At 37.1% G+C, this 19,675-nt stretch overlaps 1 protein-coding gene across 2 annotated transcripts in view; it reads right to left on the reverse strand.

Annotated features, from left to right (window-relative positions):
* Positions 1 to 19,675, reverse strand: part of ccdc146 (coiled-coil domain containing 146) — a 106,869-nt gene that overhangs the window by 74,870 nt on the left and 12,324 nt on the right. For both annotated transcript variants that reach the window (XM_073066624.1, XM_073066625.1), the window contains exons 3-4: positions 4,554 to 4,636; positions 2,455 to 2,664 (exon numbers count right to left, since the gene is read on the reverse strand). In XM_073066624.1, coding sequence (XP_072922725.1) covers positions 2,455 to 2,664; positions 4,554 to 4,636 — 293 coding nt within the window. The remainder of the gene's footprint in view (positions 1 to 2,454; positions 2,665 to 4,553; positions 4,637 to 19,675) is intronic.

The raw sequence follows: 19,675 nt of genomic DNA on the forward strand, positions 1-19,675 counted from the left end.
AAGTACTTGGTGAGAATCTTGACAAAATATTACTAAATACCACATTCTGCAAACAAATTAAAGAAAAATATGTGACCAACCACAGAAAAGTATGGAGAATAACTGGAAGATAAACAGAAATTGGTGGGGCTTAGCTAGAACTCACTTGCATAATAGCCAGGACAAAAGATAGAGGAGGGATGGCAAATCCAGATCCAATTGATTGAAGGGAGAGCAGATGCAGAAGGATGGAAAAGGTTGGGGACACAGGGAAAAAATGGATTACAACACTTCAAAAGCAGCAACACACAAGAATATAATCGTTGATCTATTTTCTCTGAATTTTGAATGGAGTAGATTCTTTTATAACTAGATAGTTTAAACATTCTTATGTCTCTGTGTGCTTCTGCAGATTTCCTTCATATTTATTTATACAAAGGATGGAAGAAGGACTGGACTGTGTTTTCAGGTAACTTAATTGTTCAATTAATAACTTGTTTGATTAAAGATGTAATGAAATACATTGATATATCAACACAATACACTGCATAACAATTAAAATGAGTTTTTTGTTAACTTGGGTCATTTCCTTTATCTTGACACATATCTATAGCAACCTGTCAATTGCACATTTAGTGAGCTACTTACACCATATTTATTGGCTGCATAGGCAGGAAGGTAATAGATTGCCATAAGACAGAACAGTAGACACAGGCAAAGGAGGTGCTCGGGCCATTCATATCTCAGACAGGTACACCACACTGACACTGTTGAGAGAGGTGGTGGATGGCATCCCAGGGAAAGCAGCAACAACTAAATTTGTGGAATCACAGTTAACTCTGCTGCACATGAAGTATTGGGTTGGTGGGGTAGAACTAGGAGAGCTAGGGTGATAGGGGATGTGATTGTAAGGGGAGCAGACAGGCATTTCTGTGCCTGCAAACAAGATTCTGAATTGGTATATTGCCACCTGGGTCACAGATGTTTCAAGGCAGCTGCATTTCATTCTAAAAGGGGAGAATAAGCAGCCAGAAGTCATGATCCACAATGGTGCTAAAGACAAAGGTAAAGGAGATGAGATTTACACAACTTGGGCATCGATTTAAAAAGCAGGATTGCTGAAGTTACTTCCAGTAACACGTATAGTGAGTATTAGGATAGGTCAGATGATTTTATGGCTAAATGGTCATTGTGGGAGGGAGGGCTTTCAGACTTGTACAAGCAGCTGTGCAAATACACCTGAACCAGAACGGGTCCAATGTCCCTACAGGGAGGATTGATCGTGCTGTTGGGAAGGGATTCACACCTGGTAAGGTGGATGAACTTAGAGTAATGTATGGGAGTATAATATTGCAATTATTCTGGCATGGCTGATGAACTGACAACTCAGTATTTTAGGGTATAAAAGTTTCAAATGCGATAAAGGAGGAAGCTAAAAACAGATGGTATTTCAATATTGATTAGGGAGAGCAATGCAATTATTAAAGTGGATGCCATGATAGATTTTTCAAATAAGATCATATGAGCTGAGAGAAATAAAAAGGATGATCACTTTAGAGTCACGGAGTTGCAAAGTGGTGTACAACACAGAAACAGGCCCCTCACCTCCATACCAACTACAGTAGTATAACCCCACTTTGGCTCCAAAGTCAGTGAGAGATGAAGAAGCAGATATATAGCAAATCTTTGAGAGGTGTAAGAGCAATAGGGATATAAAACTTACAACTATATTTCAACCTCTCTAGTGTTCACTGGGATTGCCTTGGAATGAAAGTGTTAAGGGGGATGGAAGTTTTAAAGTGCACCCTGAAGAGCCTTTTGACCTTGTATAGATATTGAACGCTGTCGGCTTAATAGAGAATACACAGCATTAGACTTAATTTCAGGGAATTAAGTGTGTGTGAGTGAGCATTTTGGAGAGGGTGACCAAGTCTCCTTGAATATAAAATTAGATTGGACCTAACCCAGTTGTAGTCCAGTCAGACCTGAATCAAAAACAGAATGCATATAGTTTTTCCTGATCTGACCCACTCTAAATATTAACACTGTTTTCCTATTCTCCTCTTCATCCCACTCTCTTACACACAAGCACTGGCTGTGTCTCTCTACCTGCCTCTTTTTTTCCACTCTTTTTCTTTGTATCTCTTATTCCTTGTATGCACGGCACAACTGGAGACAATCTGAATGATTCATGGACATATACAGTATACCTGATCCATCCAAACTCAATCTCATTAGTTCACTGAGCCTTGGTCAAGCATAGGAGTCATTGATGTGTCAAACCAATTTAATTTTAAAAACTGCTTAGTTATTTCAGAATTCATTTTCATGCTTGTAAATACTTCAACATAGCTGTAAATATTTATTTTTGATGATAAATCTTACCTTAAAATTATACATGAAATAATTATCAAACCAAGCAAAATCTGAACACAATGTCTCCAAACAGAACAGATAAACAAAATAGCTTCTTACTAAATGGTTCTGTTCTTCTGTTGAGCAATGCGCTCTTCTGTTTGGTTGAGGTCATTCTGAAAATGAAGCAGCTGCTGTCTTAGATTGCTGACATCCGTATTGTAGCTCTCAGGAAACTGTTCACCTTTTTCTAGCTCCTGCCTTTGCTGCTCTAATTCAACAGTGAAAAACTTAATATCCTTCAATAACTTGATCTCAGATTCCTGTGTCCTAAAAATGTGAAACAAAGAACATAGTAAGGCAAAGAATTAAAGCAAGTTTCAAGATGGAGTTAATCATCGAGATATTTTGCCAAATATGACATGAGTTCTAAATAGAAAACAGTAAAATTATACAAACTAAATATTATGTTACAATGGCCACCATTTTAAAAAGATATAAATAAAAGAACAATCAAACTATATGATAAGGGACAACAAGTGATATCACTATTATAAATACTCTGTAATACTGTATTAATACTATTCTGTACTGTTTACTGTTTACTTGTGCTAGGCACTTCACATGCATTTTGAATTATATTTTATTAATTTATTCATGATAATATTCTGTTTTATGTGCTGAGTGATATACATGTATATTGTGAATGCACCATGGGCTGCATTGTTTCGATTGGTCATATGCTTCGTACAGTCAGACGACAATAGACTTCAACTTGAAATTGAACTTGAAATAAACTTATTTTGATTATGTCAAAGAATTGATCATAGAATCTCAAACTTGCTTGCTCCTTATATTTTTACAGGTGACACTATAAACAAGAATTACTTAGATTATGTTAATTCTTGAATATTTTAATGAATTCTCAGCAATGACATACAAAGAATGAACTGTGGTGTTGATTGCCTGGGCACATTGACTGATCCAGAAATTATTTATATAATGAACTGTAGGATGAAAACATAATTTAGTTGTAAATGTCTTGAGCAATGAATTAGAAAAGTTCAGAACATGCTTACGATGTTTATCAGATGGCTTCTTACTGTTTACAATTTTTTAAATCTCCCATAGTTTATATATGTTGAAATTCTTTTCAAACTTATGTTTGGCAAAAGCTACTTCAGCAAAAGATTATGGAAATCCCAAATGCACCTGTGAATGGGGTTTCCAATAGCCTTTTTCCAAACATGGGGCTATCAAAAGGATATTATGTACATGCAGAAATTAATTTCTCCGGGGATTGAATGTAAATACAAATAATCTAAGTGTTTCCAGTAGACAGCAATGTGAAATAGCAGTAAGGGACCAGATAGAAAGAATGAACGCTGAAGGACTCATTTTCATAATAATACCTTTTGAACTACCTACTGCCTTCTTACTCTGGCAACTCACTATATTTTCAGACTATAAACACAAACCACTGAAGGAACTCAGCAAATCAGGCAGTATTAGGCCGAGACTCAGCAACAGGACTGTGAGACTGAGAGACCAACTATGTCTTCAGGCTGCTCATCTCACTCGTCATGTTCCCATATTTCCTCTTCATGCAGCTTCCAGCAACTTCCCTTTGTACATGATCGTTAACCATACTGCAAATGATTACAAATCATAATCCTCACTCTGGGATGTGACACACTATTACTCCCATACTAGCCAGACAATACATTTTGTTTCAGGAGGCCAATCCATGCCCAAGTTTCTGATGCCTCTCATGTTCAGTTGATGAGGGGATGCACCAAAATGCCATTCAATTGTTTGGATAAACTGAAGCAGGTACTGAGGAAAAACATATAAAATGCTCAGTTTGGGAACTTAAAATAACTTGACTGACTACAATAGTCGGTTGATATCAGCCAGAACATCTTAGAGCCAGCCACAGAGAAAGGTGCCTTTTGTATCTAACATAAACATTATGCTGGCAAACATTAGGGTAACCTCCTGTGCACTAGATATGATTCTATCCAGCATAGTTTTTCCCTTAGATTCCACTTAATTTTAGTACTAGTTAAGCTATTATTAAAGTATTTCAAAATGATTAATATTGATTTGCAAATGGAAATCAACAAGAAGAAATGAAAATACCTTAAATTTAAAATAATCAATGGAACAATTAATTATTGATTAGCAATAATCTGTTAATCAATTGAACAGCACTTTACCTTTTTAAAGCCTCATGCAATGACATATATTTGGATTTCAAATAGCCAATTTGTGTTCCAGCCATTTTTCCAGCAGAAAATAACTGAAAGGTAGATTAAAAAATAAGGTTTCAGCAACAATGAACAGTATTGTATTTTTTAAAAAGTCATATATTAATGAATACTTCTCTTGTTCAATAAAATCAGTACTCATGGACAAAGAAAATTACCGGTAATACTTCCATCCTGATTAATCCTTCATAATATAAACTGCAATATCAAATGCTGTACATGTAATAGCAGTAAAATACCCTAGAAATCTGTAGAATTTATGCTATGCCAGCAGTTACAGAGAGATTGTGCCTGATAGTATCCTCCAACCCTGATTTTGAAAGTTCCTAGTGTCAGTAATAAAGTATTTTTCTTGAATCAATAGAGGAATGGTCCCATCAGGTGAGTATATCTTGAAGAAACTATAGCTCACAAAAAAATTCTCTAAAGGTTTCTCCAAGTTACTCCATCAAACCTATGGTTAAAAGGAGTAAACCCACATCATTACAAAAAAATTCTACCATCAGCTTAATTCCCATGTCATGAAAGAGAAAAAAGATTTCGTCTGAACACATGAACATTTCTCCAGTTTTGCATCAAATCCATTATAGTAAGAAGTGAAATATTTCAGTAGAGACTTCCCAATTACGGTCCCAGTAACCAGTATGTGTAGGGAACTGGATTTAAGCTCTACCCTTTAAAAAGCTAACAATTGTTAAGTTAGTCTTCAGACACATAGCCTCAGTATGTGTTCAATTTTCATTGATTCTTCAAGTCCTTCATAACTACCTTTTGCACTACCATGGACTTGCCTCGGATTGTGTTTTTAATTACACTAAGGTCTTGTTTTGCAGGTTTTTTTTCTTTACTATCTTGTCAAATTTACATATAATTAATGTTTTGAGTGCTGTCTGAACCTTTGAGCTCATGATGCTGTTACAAACAAGTTTTTCACTGTGCACATACCTCACAATACTTCTGCACATGACAATAAATTTCACTTGACTAATACCACTGAACATCAAGAGTAAATGTTAAGCTACCTCTTGTTGGCAATAATGAATGTCTTAGTAGACCACATTTGCGATAATGTGTGCACGTCTAGTCTTCATATCTGAAGAAGGAAATATTTACAATAGAGGAGATAAACAAAAGCTCATTGGATTGACTCCTGGGCTGATAGGTTTATTATATTAGAGGTTATAAGATTAGGTACATACTCTTCTATTTTAGAAAATGTATAGAGATATCATTGAAGCTATCCAAATTCCTACAGTGGAGAGTTGATATTTCCCTGGGATGGTTTGTCTCGATCCAGGGGTCAAGTGCCAGAATAAAGAGTCATCCCGTCAGAATTGGAATAAGAAAAAATTCTTCACCCAGAGATTATGAACCTTCAGGATTCTTTATGAAGAGGACTGTGCATGGTCAGTCAGTCACAGAATATACTTGAGACCAAGGTGGATGTTTTTGTTTAAATATTGTGGGAATCAAAAGCAGCAGGAAAAACTAGTGTAAGAGGGTGACGCTGAGGTAACTATGACTTTTTTCAGTGGCACAGCAGAAGAAAGGGCAAAATGGCCCACTTTGGCTTCTATTTCTAATGTTCTGATGTAAAACGCTGGGCATCCTATCTGCTGATAGCATTAAAAAAGATACATTTACAAGTTTGCAGGCAAACACATCAAACTCCATTGACAATTTTGTAGATAATACCATCGTAGTGGGCCAAATCTCAAATACTGTTGGAGTACAGGAAGGAGTGGCCAGTGGTGTCATATTGGTGGTAAAAAGTGGCAGATAGAATACAGTGTTATGAAACGTGTGATAATGCATGCTGGTAATAGGGACAATTGTGCGGACAATTATCCAAATGGAGAGAAGGTTCAAACATCAGAGGTGTAGAGGGACTTGGAGTCCTTGTGCAAGACTCCCAGAAGGTTAATTTAGAGGCTGAGTTTGCGCTAAAGAATGCAAATGCAATGTTGGCATTTATTTCAAGGGGAATAGAATATAAACGCAAGGAGATAATGCTGAACCTCTATAAGACACTAGTCAGGCTGTATTTGGAATATTGTCAACAGTTTTGGGCCCCATATCTCAGAAAGGATGCGTTGTCATTAGAGAGAGTTCAGAGGAGGCTTACGAGGATGATTCTGGGAATGAAGGGGTTAACACATGAGGAGCGTTTGCTGTACCAATGGAATTTAGAAGAATGTGTGGGATCTCATTGAAACCTACCAAATGTTGAAAGAACTAGATAGGATGGATGTGGAGAGGATCTTTCCTATGGTGGGGGTATCCAGAACTAGAGGGTACAGCCTCAAAACTGAGGGGTGATCCTTTAGAACAGAGGTAAGGAGGACCAAAGAGTGGTAAATTTGTGTAATGCTTTGCCACAGACTGCAGTAGAGTCCATGTGTATATTTAAGGTGGAAGTTGATCATTTCCTGATTAGTCAGGGCATCAAAAGATATGGTGAGAAGGCAGGTGTATGGGGTTGTGTGGGATCCAGGATCAGCCATGATGGCATGGTGGAACAAACTTGATGGAATGAATGGCCCAATTCTGCTAATGCCTTATGGTCTAACTTCCTTTCCTTTAATGTCAGCAAATCAATTGGTCATTGACTACAGAAAGGAGTGGGGGGGGGGGGGAGGCAAAGGGGTGAGGTTCAGTGCACAGTTTCCTGTTTACACCAAGGTCGAGAGGACTGAGAGTTTAAATTCCTTGGACTGAACACCACCAATAGCCCGGCTTGGTCCAACCACAGACACCATAGCTGAAAAAGTGCACCAGTGTGTTTACTCCTCACATAGCTAAAGAAATTTGCAATCTCCCTCATGACCCTCACCGATTTTTAAAGCATTCTTTCTGTCATGCATCTATCCAAAATAGCACATGGAAAGAATGGACTGTGTCCACATTTCCCATTACCTCAGTTAAACTTCCATCAAGCAAAAGATTTTAAAGAACATACCAGCAGGCTCAAGGACAGCTTCTATCCTGCTGTTGTATGACTACTGAATGGTACCCTAGTATGATAAGATCGACTCTTGGTCTCCCAATCCACCTCATTGTGGCCTTACACCTTATTGTCTGCTTGCACTGCACTTTCTCTATAACTGTAACACTTTATTCTGCATTCTGTTATAATTTTTCTTTTGTACTATCTCAGTGCACTGATGTAATGAAATGTAATGTGTGGATGGAATGTAGAGCAAAGTTTTTCACTGTATGTTGGTATATGTGGCAATTGTAAGCCAACTTACCAATTACAAAGAGATAGCAATAGCTTGAGGGATAGTAATACAGTGGAAAATAGATTTCATTCCAAGGAAATAACATAAGATCATTCATTCTGTAAATTAAAAAATGGAATACTTACAAAATAATAAGAAATTGGAAAGCATAATGGTCCAAAAAGATTTGGGGAAACAAATTTACAGAGCATTGAAATTAACAGGAATTGAAAAGAACCAAATGACTAATAAAGACTGCTGGGAACAGAAGTTATGTAATTTCCATATAAAGCCCCAGTTAAATTATATTTATGAGTGGTCTTGGGCACCACACAGTTGGAAGGAGATACTGGTCTTGAACAAAGCAAAGGCATTTACTATAATTATACCTACACTTAAAAGAAAAGTCTTTTTGAGCAAAATATTGCCTGTATTGAAAATTTTTAAAAATGTTTGCGAGTTCAGCTTCTATGTGAAGAGAAACACTGAACCTGAAATTGTATTTGATTGTAGGTAAGGTCTCTTAGTTTCTTATAGTATAGGAAGAGGCCATTTGCCTTTCAAGTCTAAATTCCCTCTTGGGAGCATTCCCATCAGCCCCTTTCCCCAACTTATTTCCTTGTAACATTTACTCTCACTCACGATTCTCTTACCAATTACTTACACTAAGGGGTAATCTAGAGTAGCCAATTAACAGAGCAATCAGAAGGTCCTTGGCATGTGGGAAGAAACCAGAACACCCATGTGGTTACAGGAAAATGTACCATGTGGTCACAGGGAAAACCCATGTGGTTACAGGGAAAATGTACCATGTGGTTATAGAAAAACCCATGTGGTTATTTGAAACACTGCAGTACAATTACACCCTCTCACTGGATGATGGGCAGTGATTCTTGTTCCCATCAGGAACACATATTAATATTTCAAGGTTACAGTGCATATTGAATATTCTTCTTGGGTACAGATTTCTCATTTGTGAGAAGCAACTAGCACAATGCTCTCTTAAATTTTCCAAATATTATAAACACTTCTCCATCTTTATTATTTATCGATTGCTGATAGTGATGCAGTAGAAAAAGGTTATTTCTACAACATAGTTCTATCCTAAAATATACTGTATCTACACTGGAAATAGGGTCCTCAGCATTCACTGTGCAGGACTGAATTAGAAACATGAGCTAGATCTTGAAATTTGCTTTAGTGGGAGAAAGACGTTAGCCTCCAAGATTTCTGGAAAATAGTTTTAAAAAGTTACAATCTTCTAGTGGTTTTGCGACCTCCTCTTTACCATGTTCTGAGTGCATGTGTGAGATTCTGTCTCAAACCAATTAATCAGTTAACCCCACAACATCTCATGTGCCCTCTACTGATTTCTGAAATTTGGTTGTCAGGTTCACATTGTCTATACAGGAGTGGCCACCTTGATAGCAAAGAGAGAAGAAGATGGTGATGAATGACATATCATAGACTGCATTCCCAAACAGTCCTACAGCACAGTGGCCGTACAAATCCAAAAAATGCAGGTGTGTGTGCGAAATCTTAAGCATTTATATGGATTAAATAATAGCTAATTATTCATAACATAGGAAAAACATGGAGACCTTAGGATCAGTGGGGACAGTTTCCCCATTGAAAATGTTTAATCTATTTTGGTCATTTATCTTCTGGAGGAAAACGTGTACTACATTTCTTTAATATTACATTAATGATCAGCTACATGCTCACCTTCAAGCAGAAAGTTTCCTTTACTGAGAATGAAAATATCAAAAGTTAATAACTTAATTAGCAGAAAAAGAACACGTATTTTTATTTCTTTTATTTTGAACTGCAGTACAAATGAAATCTCTGGGAACGTTTTAACAATAATTTCAATCACTACTTCACAGCATGGCTTGACTTACTGCTTTCAAACCTTTGGAATTAATATTCCACAGTAACAAAGAAGAATGACCAAGTTTATGAAAAAAACAATCATTTCATGATCTAGTTGGAAGAACTGAAATGTAGGATCCAATTGAAAATGTCATAAATTTGTTCTGTCTTCCAAAATATTTCTGATGCAAAATTGTAGCTGGATGAAATCAGTTCTGGGAAGTAAAATGTTCCAGATTAAAAGCAGACAACCACATCCTATTTTTGTTTACTGAAAACAAAATTTCTCTATAGTTTAATGAAATGCGCAGCAGTTGAAACAACTTTTCTTAACTGTCTTAAACAATTGAACTCCAGAATAAAATGATACTTCATTTTAAAATATCACATTAAAATAATTTTCTTTCCTATAAAGCATTTTATGTTCACATACAGCACCTTATAAATTTCTTGACTGTTGACTGAACATTTACAGTAGATGGTGATAAAATAGAGTCTTGAGTGTCCAAGGTGGTTGAAGGAATAGGTGCTGAGGGCAGAAAACTTAATGAGAACTGCTATTTGCTTTAAAGGGCATTTGATGAGACATTAAGCTGACAACATAAAATTCAATCTTTTGGAAGGTTGAGGGTGATGATAGTGTTGTGCATTTGCAAGAATATAAGCTGCAGCAGTCTAGATCACTTATAGCTAATAAATCTGCAGAGGACAGCCATGAGAGAATTTGAATAAGTCAAGCTATTATACATGGATCTGAATACACCTCATCTTCACAGAATGTGAATGCAGAGTCCATTTCACAATGGCAGTGAAAGCCAGTCAAGTTTTTACACACAAATAACTTCAATTGACAAAATATAAACTGCTTTCCATCACTTATTTGTACATTTAAAAGGTGTACATTGTACACCCTCCATTAAATCCAACCTCAATCAATCTTGCTCACCCCGGGTTTCTGTGATTTACTGCTCTGCAGCCCTCCCCAAGTCCTCAGTTTCTGCTGAGAATAGACTTTCATGCTTCATCCTTCTCTTCTCCATATCATCAATGACAAACATTAGGTTTCTAAGTACAAGGCCAGATGCCAGATTTTCAAGTATCTTTAAATAACTCGAATCTTATGCCTTTTTGTAAACTACCTTGAAATATTTCTTTCACACAAAAAATGTTATTATCCCATAATTCACATATAATGATTTTTTCCCTTAAAGTTACTTAATTCAAAAAATTGACCAAGAAATCTGCCTTTTTTTAAAAATGTGTTGGAAAATATCCAGGCTGCCTCTTTACCTTCTTATTTCACATTTATCATGGGGTTTGCACTTTCTGGTTGTCATGTTTCTGGCATGAAGAATTAATTTTATGATATTGCCAGTCCAATCATCTGATGGACATAAGTTTAAATATTTACACCTCACTGAGCTATTTATATCTCTCTGTGTAATAGAGATACACAGTAATTTTGATTAAAGTATGTGAAGTACATTTAATTCCATAAAAGGATTCAGAAACTTTGCTAAGACAAATACCAAATATGTTATCCTTAAAGTACCTCCATTTTTAACAAGAGTTCAAGACATTTTTTGATGGGGAAAATGATGGGTGGTATGGAAAGAGGATTCTAAACAGCCTTTGAAAAGTATGTAAAGATTCTGTACAGTTTTGAGGGGTTTTGGTAAGGAGGGTGATTGGTTAGTGGGTTTTGTCTTCCTTTCTTTAATTCTTTTCGGGACTTTCGAATGCAGTTGTTTAGTGCTAAAATTGGAGGCTTAAATACTAATAACTAGTGTAGTTGTTAGTATTTAAAGCAGAGAAAGGTCCTCAGTAAGGTACTCTGAATTATATGAGGTAACTAAAAGATGATCCAAGGGTATGGCAAAAAATGTCAGAACAATAGTTATGTCCCTCCTGCATAAAGTAAGAAATCATGAACACTTCCAGTGTCTCTGGTGATCATGTCGGGAAATATGTCCAGCTGTTGCTTCTTAACTGCCCCATAGACCAAACAGATTTAGCAAGCTACTACAGTTTGACCACAGGAAGAAAGCCACTTCCCTCTCAAACAGGCATACCATTTAGGATACTGTGGAGGTATGGCCAAATTTGTGGTACCATGGTTGGACCTGCTGGATATAAGAGGAAAAATAACTAGGCAAACTACAGTGATAACTGACTCATATTGAGGCATTTCTATAGCTGTGAATGAAACTCTGAGATGGTACAATACATACTTGGAGTCAAAGACAGAGTTGTCTCTGAGCAGATGGTAATGAGTCAAAGGTAGGTAAAAAGCAGAATGAGATGGTGGCATCTGTCGGTCTCAAGAGACCATGGATCTGCGCCTGGAGTCTCCAGGGCACAGGCCTGGGCAGGGTTGTATGGGAGACTGGCAGCTGCCCAAGCTACAGGCCTTCCCCTCTCCAAGCCACCGATGTTGTCCAAGGGAAGAGCACTAGGACCCACGCAGCTGGCACCGGTGACGTCGCAGAGCAATGTGTTGTTAAGTGCCTTGATCAAGGACACAAACATGCTGCCTCAGCTGAGGCTCGAACTAGTGACCTTCAGGTTACTAGTCTGATGCCTTGCCCACTAGGCCACGCGCCAACACTAATGAGTAGCAGAATGAGATGCTACAACAAGAATTCAATGAGTTAAACTGAAGGTTAAAGAACAGGGCTTCAAATGCTGTAATCTCTGAATTACTTCTGGTACCATGTACAAATGAGTACAAAAATATGCAAGTGTGGCTAAAAAGCTGGTGTAGGAGGGACAATTTCTGGGGTCCTGCCAGAGATAGCTGCAACTTTGCTGGCCAGAGATGAGATACCAGACTTTCAAATAATTCAATGAATACTATTTTGTTTACATATTCCTTAATAATTTCATAGAGTTATAGAGTCAAACAGCATAGAAACAGGCCCTATGGCTCACCATATCCACGGCGACCATTGTACTTATTCTAATCCCATTTAACCTTATTTGAACAATTGCTTTCCGTGCCTTGACAATTCAACTGCTTGTCTCGATGCTTCTTAATCTGGAATTGGAATTGCAATTGGTTTATTATTGTCACATGAGCTGAGATACAATGAAAAACCTGTCTTGCATACTGTTCATACAGATCAATTCATTACATATCACATTGAGGCAGAACAAGTTAAAACAATAACAATGCAGAATAAAGTGTAATAACTCCAGAAAAAGTGCAGTGCAGATAAACAATAAGGTGCAAGATTATAATGAGGTAGATTGTGATGACAAAGGTCCACCTTATCGTACTAGGGAACTATTTATAATAGCAGGACTGAAGCTGTCCTTGAACCTGGTGGTATGTACTTTCAGGCTTTTGTATCTTCTGTCCAATAGAAGAGGAAAGAAGAATGTCTAGGAAGGAATGGGGTCTTTGATTATGCTGTCCACTTCACAAAGGCAGCAAAAGTATAGATAGTTGATAGAGGGGAGGCTGGTTTCTGTCTGTGCTGAACAATTCTACAGTCTCCGTGGTCAGGGAAAAAGCACATAGAGATAGAACAAGGAATCAAATAGATTTCATTACCATCAATGAATGCTTTAGAAATAATATCACAAATTCTAAAGCCTACCCAAGAGCAGACTGTGGTTCAGATCACCATCCAGTATTAGCTACCATTAAAACAAAATTAAAGAAACTGAAACGTGGGAAAAAAAGAGGAAGTAGTATATGTTGGGAGAACTTAAAAAAGTTAGCATACTTAAGCAAAAATTCAAAACAGCTGTAGAAAAACACCTCAACGAAACGTAACACCTATTTGGGACAGATTTAAATATGCTATACAGCAATCAGCAGAGGAGATAGTCCCAGTACAAGAAATCCAACACACCAACAAGGGGTGGATAACCCAAGAAATTCTAGATCTAATGGAACAAAGGTGATTAGTGAAGAATAATGAAGTGCAATACAGAGAGCTAGACAGACAGACTAAACAATTGTGCAAAATTGCAAAGGAAGAATGGCTGAATCAAAAATGCAATGAAGTAGAAGGCCATATTAATAACAGCAAAGAAATACATAAGAAGATTAAGGAAATTACTGGAATTAAGAAAACCTCCTCTACAGGATGTATAAGATCAGCAGACAGATCCATACTAACAGATCCAGAGAAAGTATGTGAGAGGTGGATTCAGTATATAGAGCAGCTTTTTGAAGATAATAGAGGGGAACCCCCAGCTATTAAACACCCTAATTCTGGCCCACCTATTACCAAAGAAGAAATAACTGAAGCAATGAAAAGCATGAAACATGGTAAAGCCACTGGACCTGATGAATTTTCAGTGGAAATGATACAAGGCCTAGAAGATCTGGGCATAGATATTCTTTTTGAATGGTTTAATGGCATGTATGAGTCTGGTGTATTGCCTGATGATCTCTTGAAATCAGTATTTATGACTCTTCCAAAAATTCCTGGAACTATTGACTGCAAAAATTATAGAACAATCAGTCTTCTGAGTCACATAATAAAGATTTTGTTGAGAATTGTTCTGAGTCAAATTAAAAACAAGTTAAGGCCAGAAACTTCTAAACTGCAATAGGGATTTATTGAGTATAGAGGAACTAGGAACACAATTTTCATACTATGAGTGCTTTTAGAAAGGGCAATTGAATATCAAAATGATGTCTTTTTATGTTTTATTGATTTCACTAAAGCACTCAACAAAGTGCAACATGTAAAATTATTTCAAATTCTCACTAAACTAAACATTGACAGAAGGGACCAACAACTGCTTCAAAATTTATATTGGAACCAAACGGCGATGGTAAAAATTTATGATAATATAAGCAGTTGGACTAAAATTCAAAGAGGAGTTAGACAGGGATGCGTTGCCTCACTGGAATTATTTAATATCTATAGTGAAATGATTCTCAGAGAAATAGAAGATTTAGATGGGATAAAAATTGGAGGTGTTAACATCAACAATATAAGATATGCAGACGGTACCTAACAGCAAGTGCTGCAGAAAACCTACAAATCCTCTGGACAAAGTAGTACAAGGTTTAAGCTACTAAAATGCTACATCTGGTCAATCTTGCTGTATGCTTCCAAAACATGGACTATAACACCAGAACTCCAAAGTAACTTAGAAGCAACAGAAATGTGGTTTCTTAGAAGAATGCTGAAAATATCATATAGAGATAGGGTAACTAATGAGACAATATTCCAACATGCCCATACAAAAAGATCTTTAATGAGAACATTAAATGAGTGGAAACTTAATTTCCTGGGCCATGTCATCAGAAAGGGAGAAATAGAATGCCTTACATTACAAGGCCATATGCCTGGGAAACGCGGAAGAGGAAGGCAAAGAAGAAAATATATGGACATTGTGAAAGAACTAACAGATCTAAGTATGCAAGATATAATTGACGCTGCCTGGGATTGTATGATGTGGAAAGCCATGATCGCCCGAGTGTGTAACGCGCAAGGCACGTGAAGAAGAAGTTGTTTGGACCTGACTATTGGTGATATTCAGTCCTAGGAACTTGAAGCCCCCAACACTATTGATGTAGACAGGAGGTCAATGAAGTCAATATTCAGCTCTTTTGGTTTGCTGTCATTGAGGGAAAGATTGTTATCATTACATCATGTTACTAAGCTCTCTATTTCCTCCCTGCACTCTGACTTATTGTTATTTGAGACTTGGCCCACTCCGTTCATATCATCTGCAAACCTGCAGATGGAATTAGTGCAAAATGTGGCCACACAGTTATGAGTGTACAGGGTGTAGATAGGGGGCTGAGGACGCAAGCTTGTGAAGCACCGTTATTTAGAATAATCACAGTGAAGATATTGCTGCCTAACCTTTACTGATTGTGGTCTGTTGGTCAGTAAGTCAAGCACCCAGTTGCAGAGGGAGTTGTTGACTCTCAGGGTCTAGAGACTGGTGATGAATTTGCTTCGAATTATATGAGAATATCTGCCGCCACCACCTTCTAAGGCAGTGATCCCCAAAGTGGCGGTTACATTCCCCAAGGGGGAAATAGAAGTCATCAAGGGGAATTCAAGATTCTTGGGGGGGTGGGGGAATGATAAGCGACACCCTAACTTGAGACATGAGACATGAGACCTGACTGACTGTGTCAACTCACTGCCGTCGTCAACATCCGATAGGCATTTCCAATTTGTGTTAATTTTTTATTTTAATTTAGCCCCGTTAATGATGGAACAATATGTACAAAGTGATCTCTGTGAGTCTGAAGGCAATGAAGCCTTGAGTTCTAATCCTGCTAAGAAACAGAAACTACAGAAAGTGTGTCAATACAATGTTACAAACCTGGAAGATGGGTTTATTCCGTTCCGTCAGATTTGTAATCCTGTACTGTCTAATGAAGCCATGAAACCATCAAGATTGCAGGAACACTTCCATAAAAGACACCCTGAAGTGGCTACTTATGGTATTACTCAGTTCCAGAAGATGAAAGAAACATTTGAAAAGTGTTGCATACATCAAGAAAGTTAAAACTGACCTTGATAGTGGTTTCATTGCTTTTTATTACATTTCTAAAATGATAGCGAAGTGTGGAAAATCTCATACGATTGCTGAAAGATTAATAATACCTGCTCTATCAGAAGTGCTCAGCACTTTTTTCAAAATGGATACCAGTATTTTAAGATCAATTCTTCTGAGTAATAACTCCGTAGCTCGTCATATTGACAAAATGAGTGAAGACATTGAGTATCAACTATGTACGGAGCTACAAAAAAACAGAATTTGCAATACAACTGGTTGAGTCAAATGTATGAGACAATGAACATTGCCAATAACATATGTACAATTTATCAAAAAATGAAAAGTTTTTGAAGAGATCCTGTTTTGTAAAAAGTTAAAAACAATTATCAGTGGAGAATCAATCTACGACAAGCTCAAAATGTATATTGAGGATAAAAGCATTCTGTTAGGAACATGATTTCTTGTGCAACAAGTGGAACTCCATATATGCAGTATGACAGGGCGCCATGCTGGATTAGTGGCATTAATGAAAAAAAATCTGAAGTCTGTTTGCAATCCATTGTGTAAATAATCATCAACATCTTTCAGCCAAAAACCTCAGCCAGTGACTTTTTTTAAGCATGGCTCTTATAATATCTGCTATAAACAAAATTAAAGCTCATCCATTAAATAACAGAATATTTCATTAATTTTGCCAAGATAACGATGAAGAGTTTGAAAACCTGCTTCTTCACATTGAAATGAGTTGGCTGTCAAAAGGCTGCTCCTTAAAAAGTTTCTTTGATCTCTTTGACACTGTGTTGAATTTTTGCTCAAAGTCAACAAGAACTTAGGAAACAAGATTGAACTTCTACATGGCGATGTGGCATTCCTAACCGATATGTATGACAAAAGCAGCATTCTAAATATGAAACTGCAGGGTGCGAATTTCAATTTAATTCAGGCAAAAAGTGCAGTGTTCACTTTTATCAGAAAATTGGAAATACATAAGCAAAATATTAGGAGTAGAATGTTCTCATGGTTTCCCTGCATGGAAAGTATGGCATTCTCTTCCACAGACAGTGATTTACAAGAGTACTGCTTACACCTGCAGTCACTGAAGAAGTATGTTCAGAATCAATTCAAGGATTTGAACGATCTGGAAATTCCAGACTGGGTAATTAACCCATTTCTTTGCAAGGTGGAGGAACGGGAAGAGAGTTTGCAAGAAGAAATTATCAAAATTCAGAATGATGAAGAAGCAAAAATGCTTTTCAAAACTGTCAGCTCTTGTGGTATATGGCTACATTGTCATATGAAGATTCCTGCTCTTTGGAGAAGAGCCAAACTGCTCTTCATTGCTTTTCCATTTCCTGCCTTGTTGATAGAAACTTCAGTGCAGTGAACCACATACAAAAACAGAAACGACTTGGGCTTTGTTAAGCATGGGACTTAAGATTTTTGCTGTCATAACTTGAACCAGATATTTCCATTCTTGCTAAAAACCATTAAACTCAAGGATCATACCGATATCAAAGCTGCTGTACAGTGCACAGGTACTGTGTTAAAGACAAAAAAATTGAAGCAGAATCATTTTTCTCATGCTAGCATATGATAGACATGCTTTTACACTATGGGGTCGCCAGAAAGGATATTGTGCCTAACAGGGGTGTTGGCAAGTATGAAGGTGCTTTGGGGGGGGGGGGTATTGGCATGTATGAAAGGGATGTTGGGCTAAAATAGTTTGGGAAACACTGGTCTAAGTCAGTGTGTTTCATATTCCAAATACTGTGTGAGAGAGAAAAAAAATGCTCCTCAGATCTCTGTTAAATCTTGGACACTCCTCCTTATACCTATGCCCTCTTGTTTTACACCCTTCCACTGTGGGAAAAAGGTTCCTTCAATCTACCTTATCTATCCTCCACATAATTTTGAAATTGTAAGGTTAAGAGTCCATATTATAGTACTAGAGAACCGTTCAATAATTTTATAGCAGTTGGGCAGAAGCTGATTAAGAAGTATTTAATTATCTCAAAATACTATACTTGGGGAACGTACCAATTGTTTTATATTCAGTTTTGTACTTAAGAGGCTCAAGTAGCTTGTATATTGGAGTAGATTTTTAACTTGATACATGTGCAAAACTGCTGCTGTCATTCAGTTTCAGGGTAATGGAAACTCCCTCATTTTCATTTCCATTGAATTTAGTTGCTGATTTAATGACTAATACACGCTTTGAAAATCTCGTTATGTAAGAAAATATTTTATATTATGGATACATTCAGATAATATTGCATTGCTGTAAAAACATTATTTTCGACAAACCAGAAAATTTGTCCATTAGGTTTGTATTCTGTTTATTGCTTCAACTGCTATTTTTCTGTTTTGAGATTTCTCAGTATATCATGGTGGGGGAGGGGTCTTTGTTCCTTAAATGAATATTATGGTGTACCAACCACAAGTCATAAAAAATGCTGATTTCACAAAACATGAATCCCTAGAATTTGACTGTTTCTCATATTTACACAGTAGGATTTAATAATTCTACTACAGAATGGTGGCTTATTGTATGCTAGGGTTATTTAGTTGTATATTTGCATGTCTTTTTCTTCAAGATTGCTCTCTGGAAATTAAACTTTCAGCTCCTGCTGACTGAAGACAATTTTATCATTAAGTAAAGGGTAATAACAACCATTTCTGGATGACAACTCACAACAAGGACAACTAGGTCTAGACAACTATTAGAAATCCCCAATTTACCAAGCCCTTAGCTTCCTCCTTGTATAGATCAGTGTTTTTCATTATATGGCCTACAGGTCTGATCATACTAAATATAGCCAGAACTAAATAGCTAAAGAATGAATTAGAATGGGGACAGGTGCGCAGATGGAATGTCATAAGGAATAAGGCCAGTTATGCATCCAGGAGCAGGTCAAAACATGCCTGAAATCAAGAATTGGAAACCAAGGTGATGGCAGGCAGATATGGCCAGAGAGGAGGGCATGTAAATCATTCACTTGTCCTCTTGCTCTTGCTCACTCTCCCCCCCTTACTTTTATACTGGCTTCTCCCCTCTTTCTTTCCAGTCTGACAAAGAGTCTCAACCCAAAACTCAATTTTCCTCCATAGACGCTGCCTGACTCACTGAGTTCCTCCAGCATTTTGTGTGTTGCCTCAGATTTCCAGCATTTGCAGTCTTCTCTGTCACCTGTTCTCTTTATCACTAAATACTCGGAAACATATTGGTTTGAACGTGAGTGTAGATTAAAACTGCGAAACTGAGAGTACATTGAGGATGCTGCCTTAAACCACAAACTTCCACATTTCACACTGGATTACGTGCGTGCAGTTTCCACTGTAAGTTGTCAATAACCATACTTCAATTGCTCAATTAGAATGATAATACAACACAAATGTAAGCTTATAATCCACGGGTGTTGAGTATCCCAAAGTTTGCTGGTACAAAAAAAGTGAAGGCTCATGATGGAAGTTGGTAAAATTTCAAGAAAACAT

The sequence above is a fragment of the Hemitrygon akajei genome, chromosome 14 (genome assembly GCF_048418815.1).
Source record: "Hemitrygon akajei chromosome 14, sHemAka1.3, whole genome shotgun sequence".
In the NCBI taxonomy this organism is placed as follows: Eukaryota; Metazoa; Chordata; class Chondrichthyes; order Myliobatiformes; family Dasyatidae; genus Hemitrygon; species Hemitrygon akajei.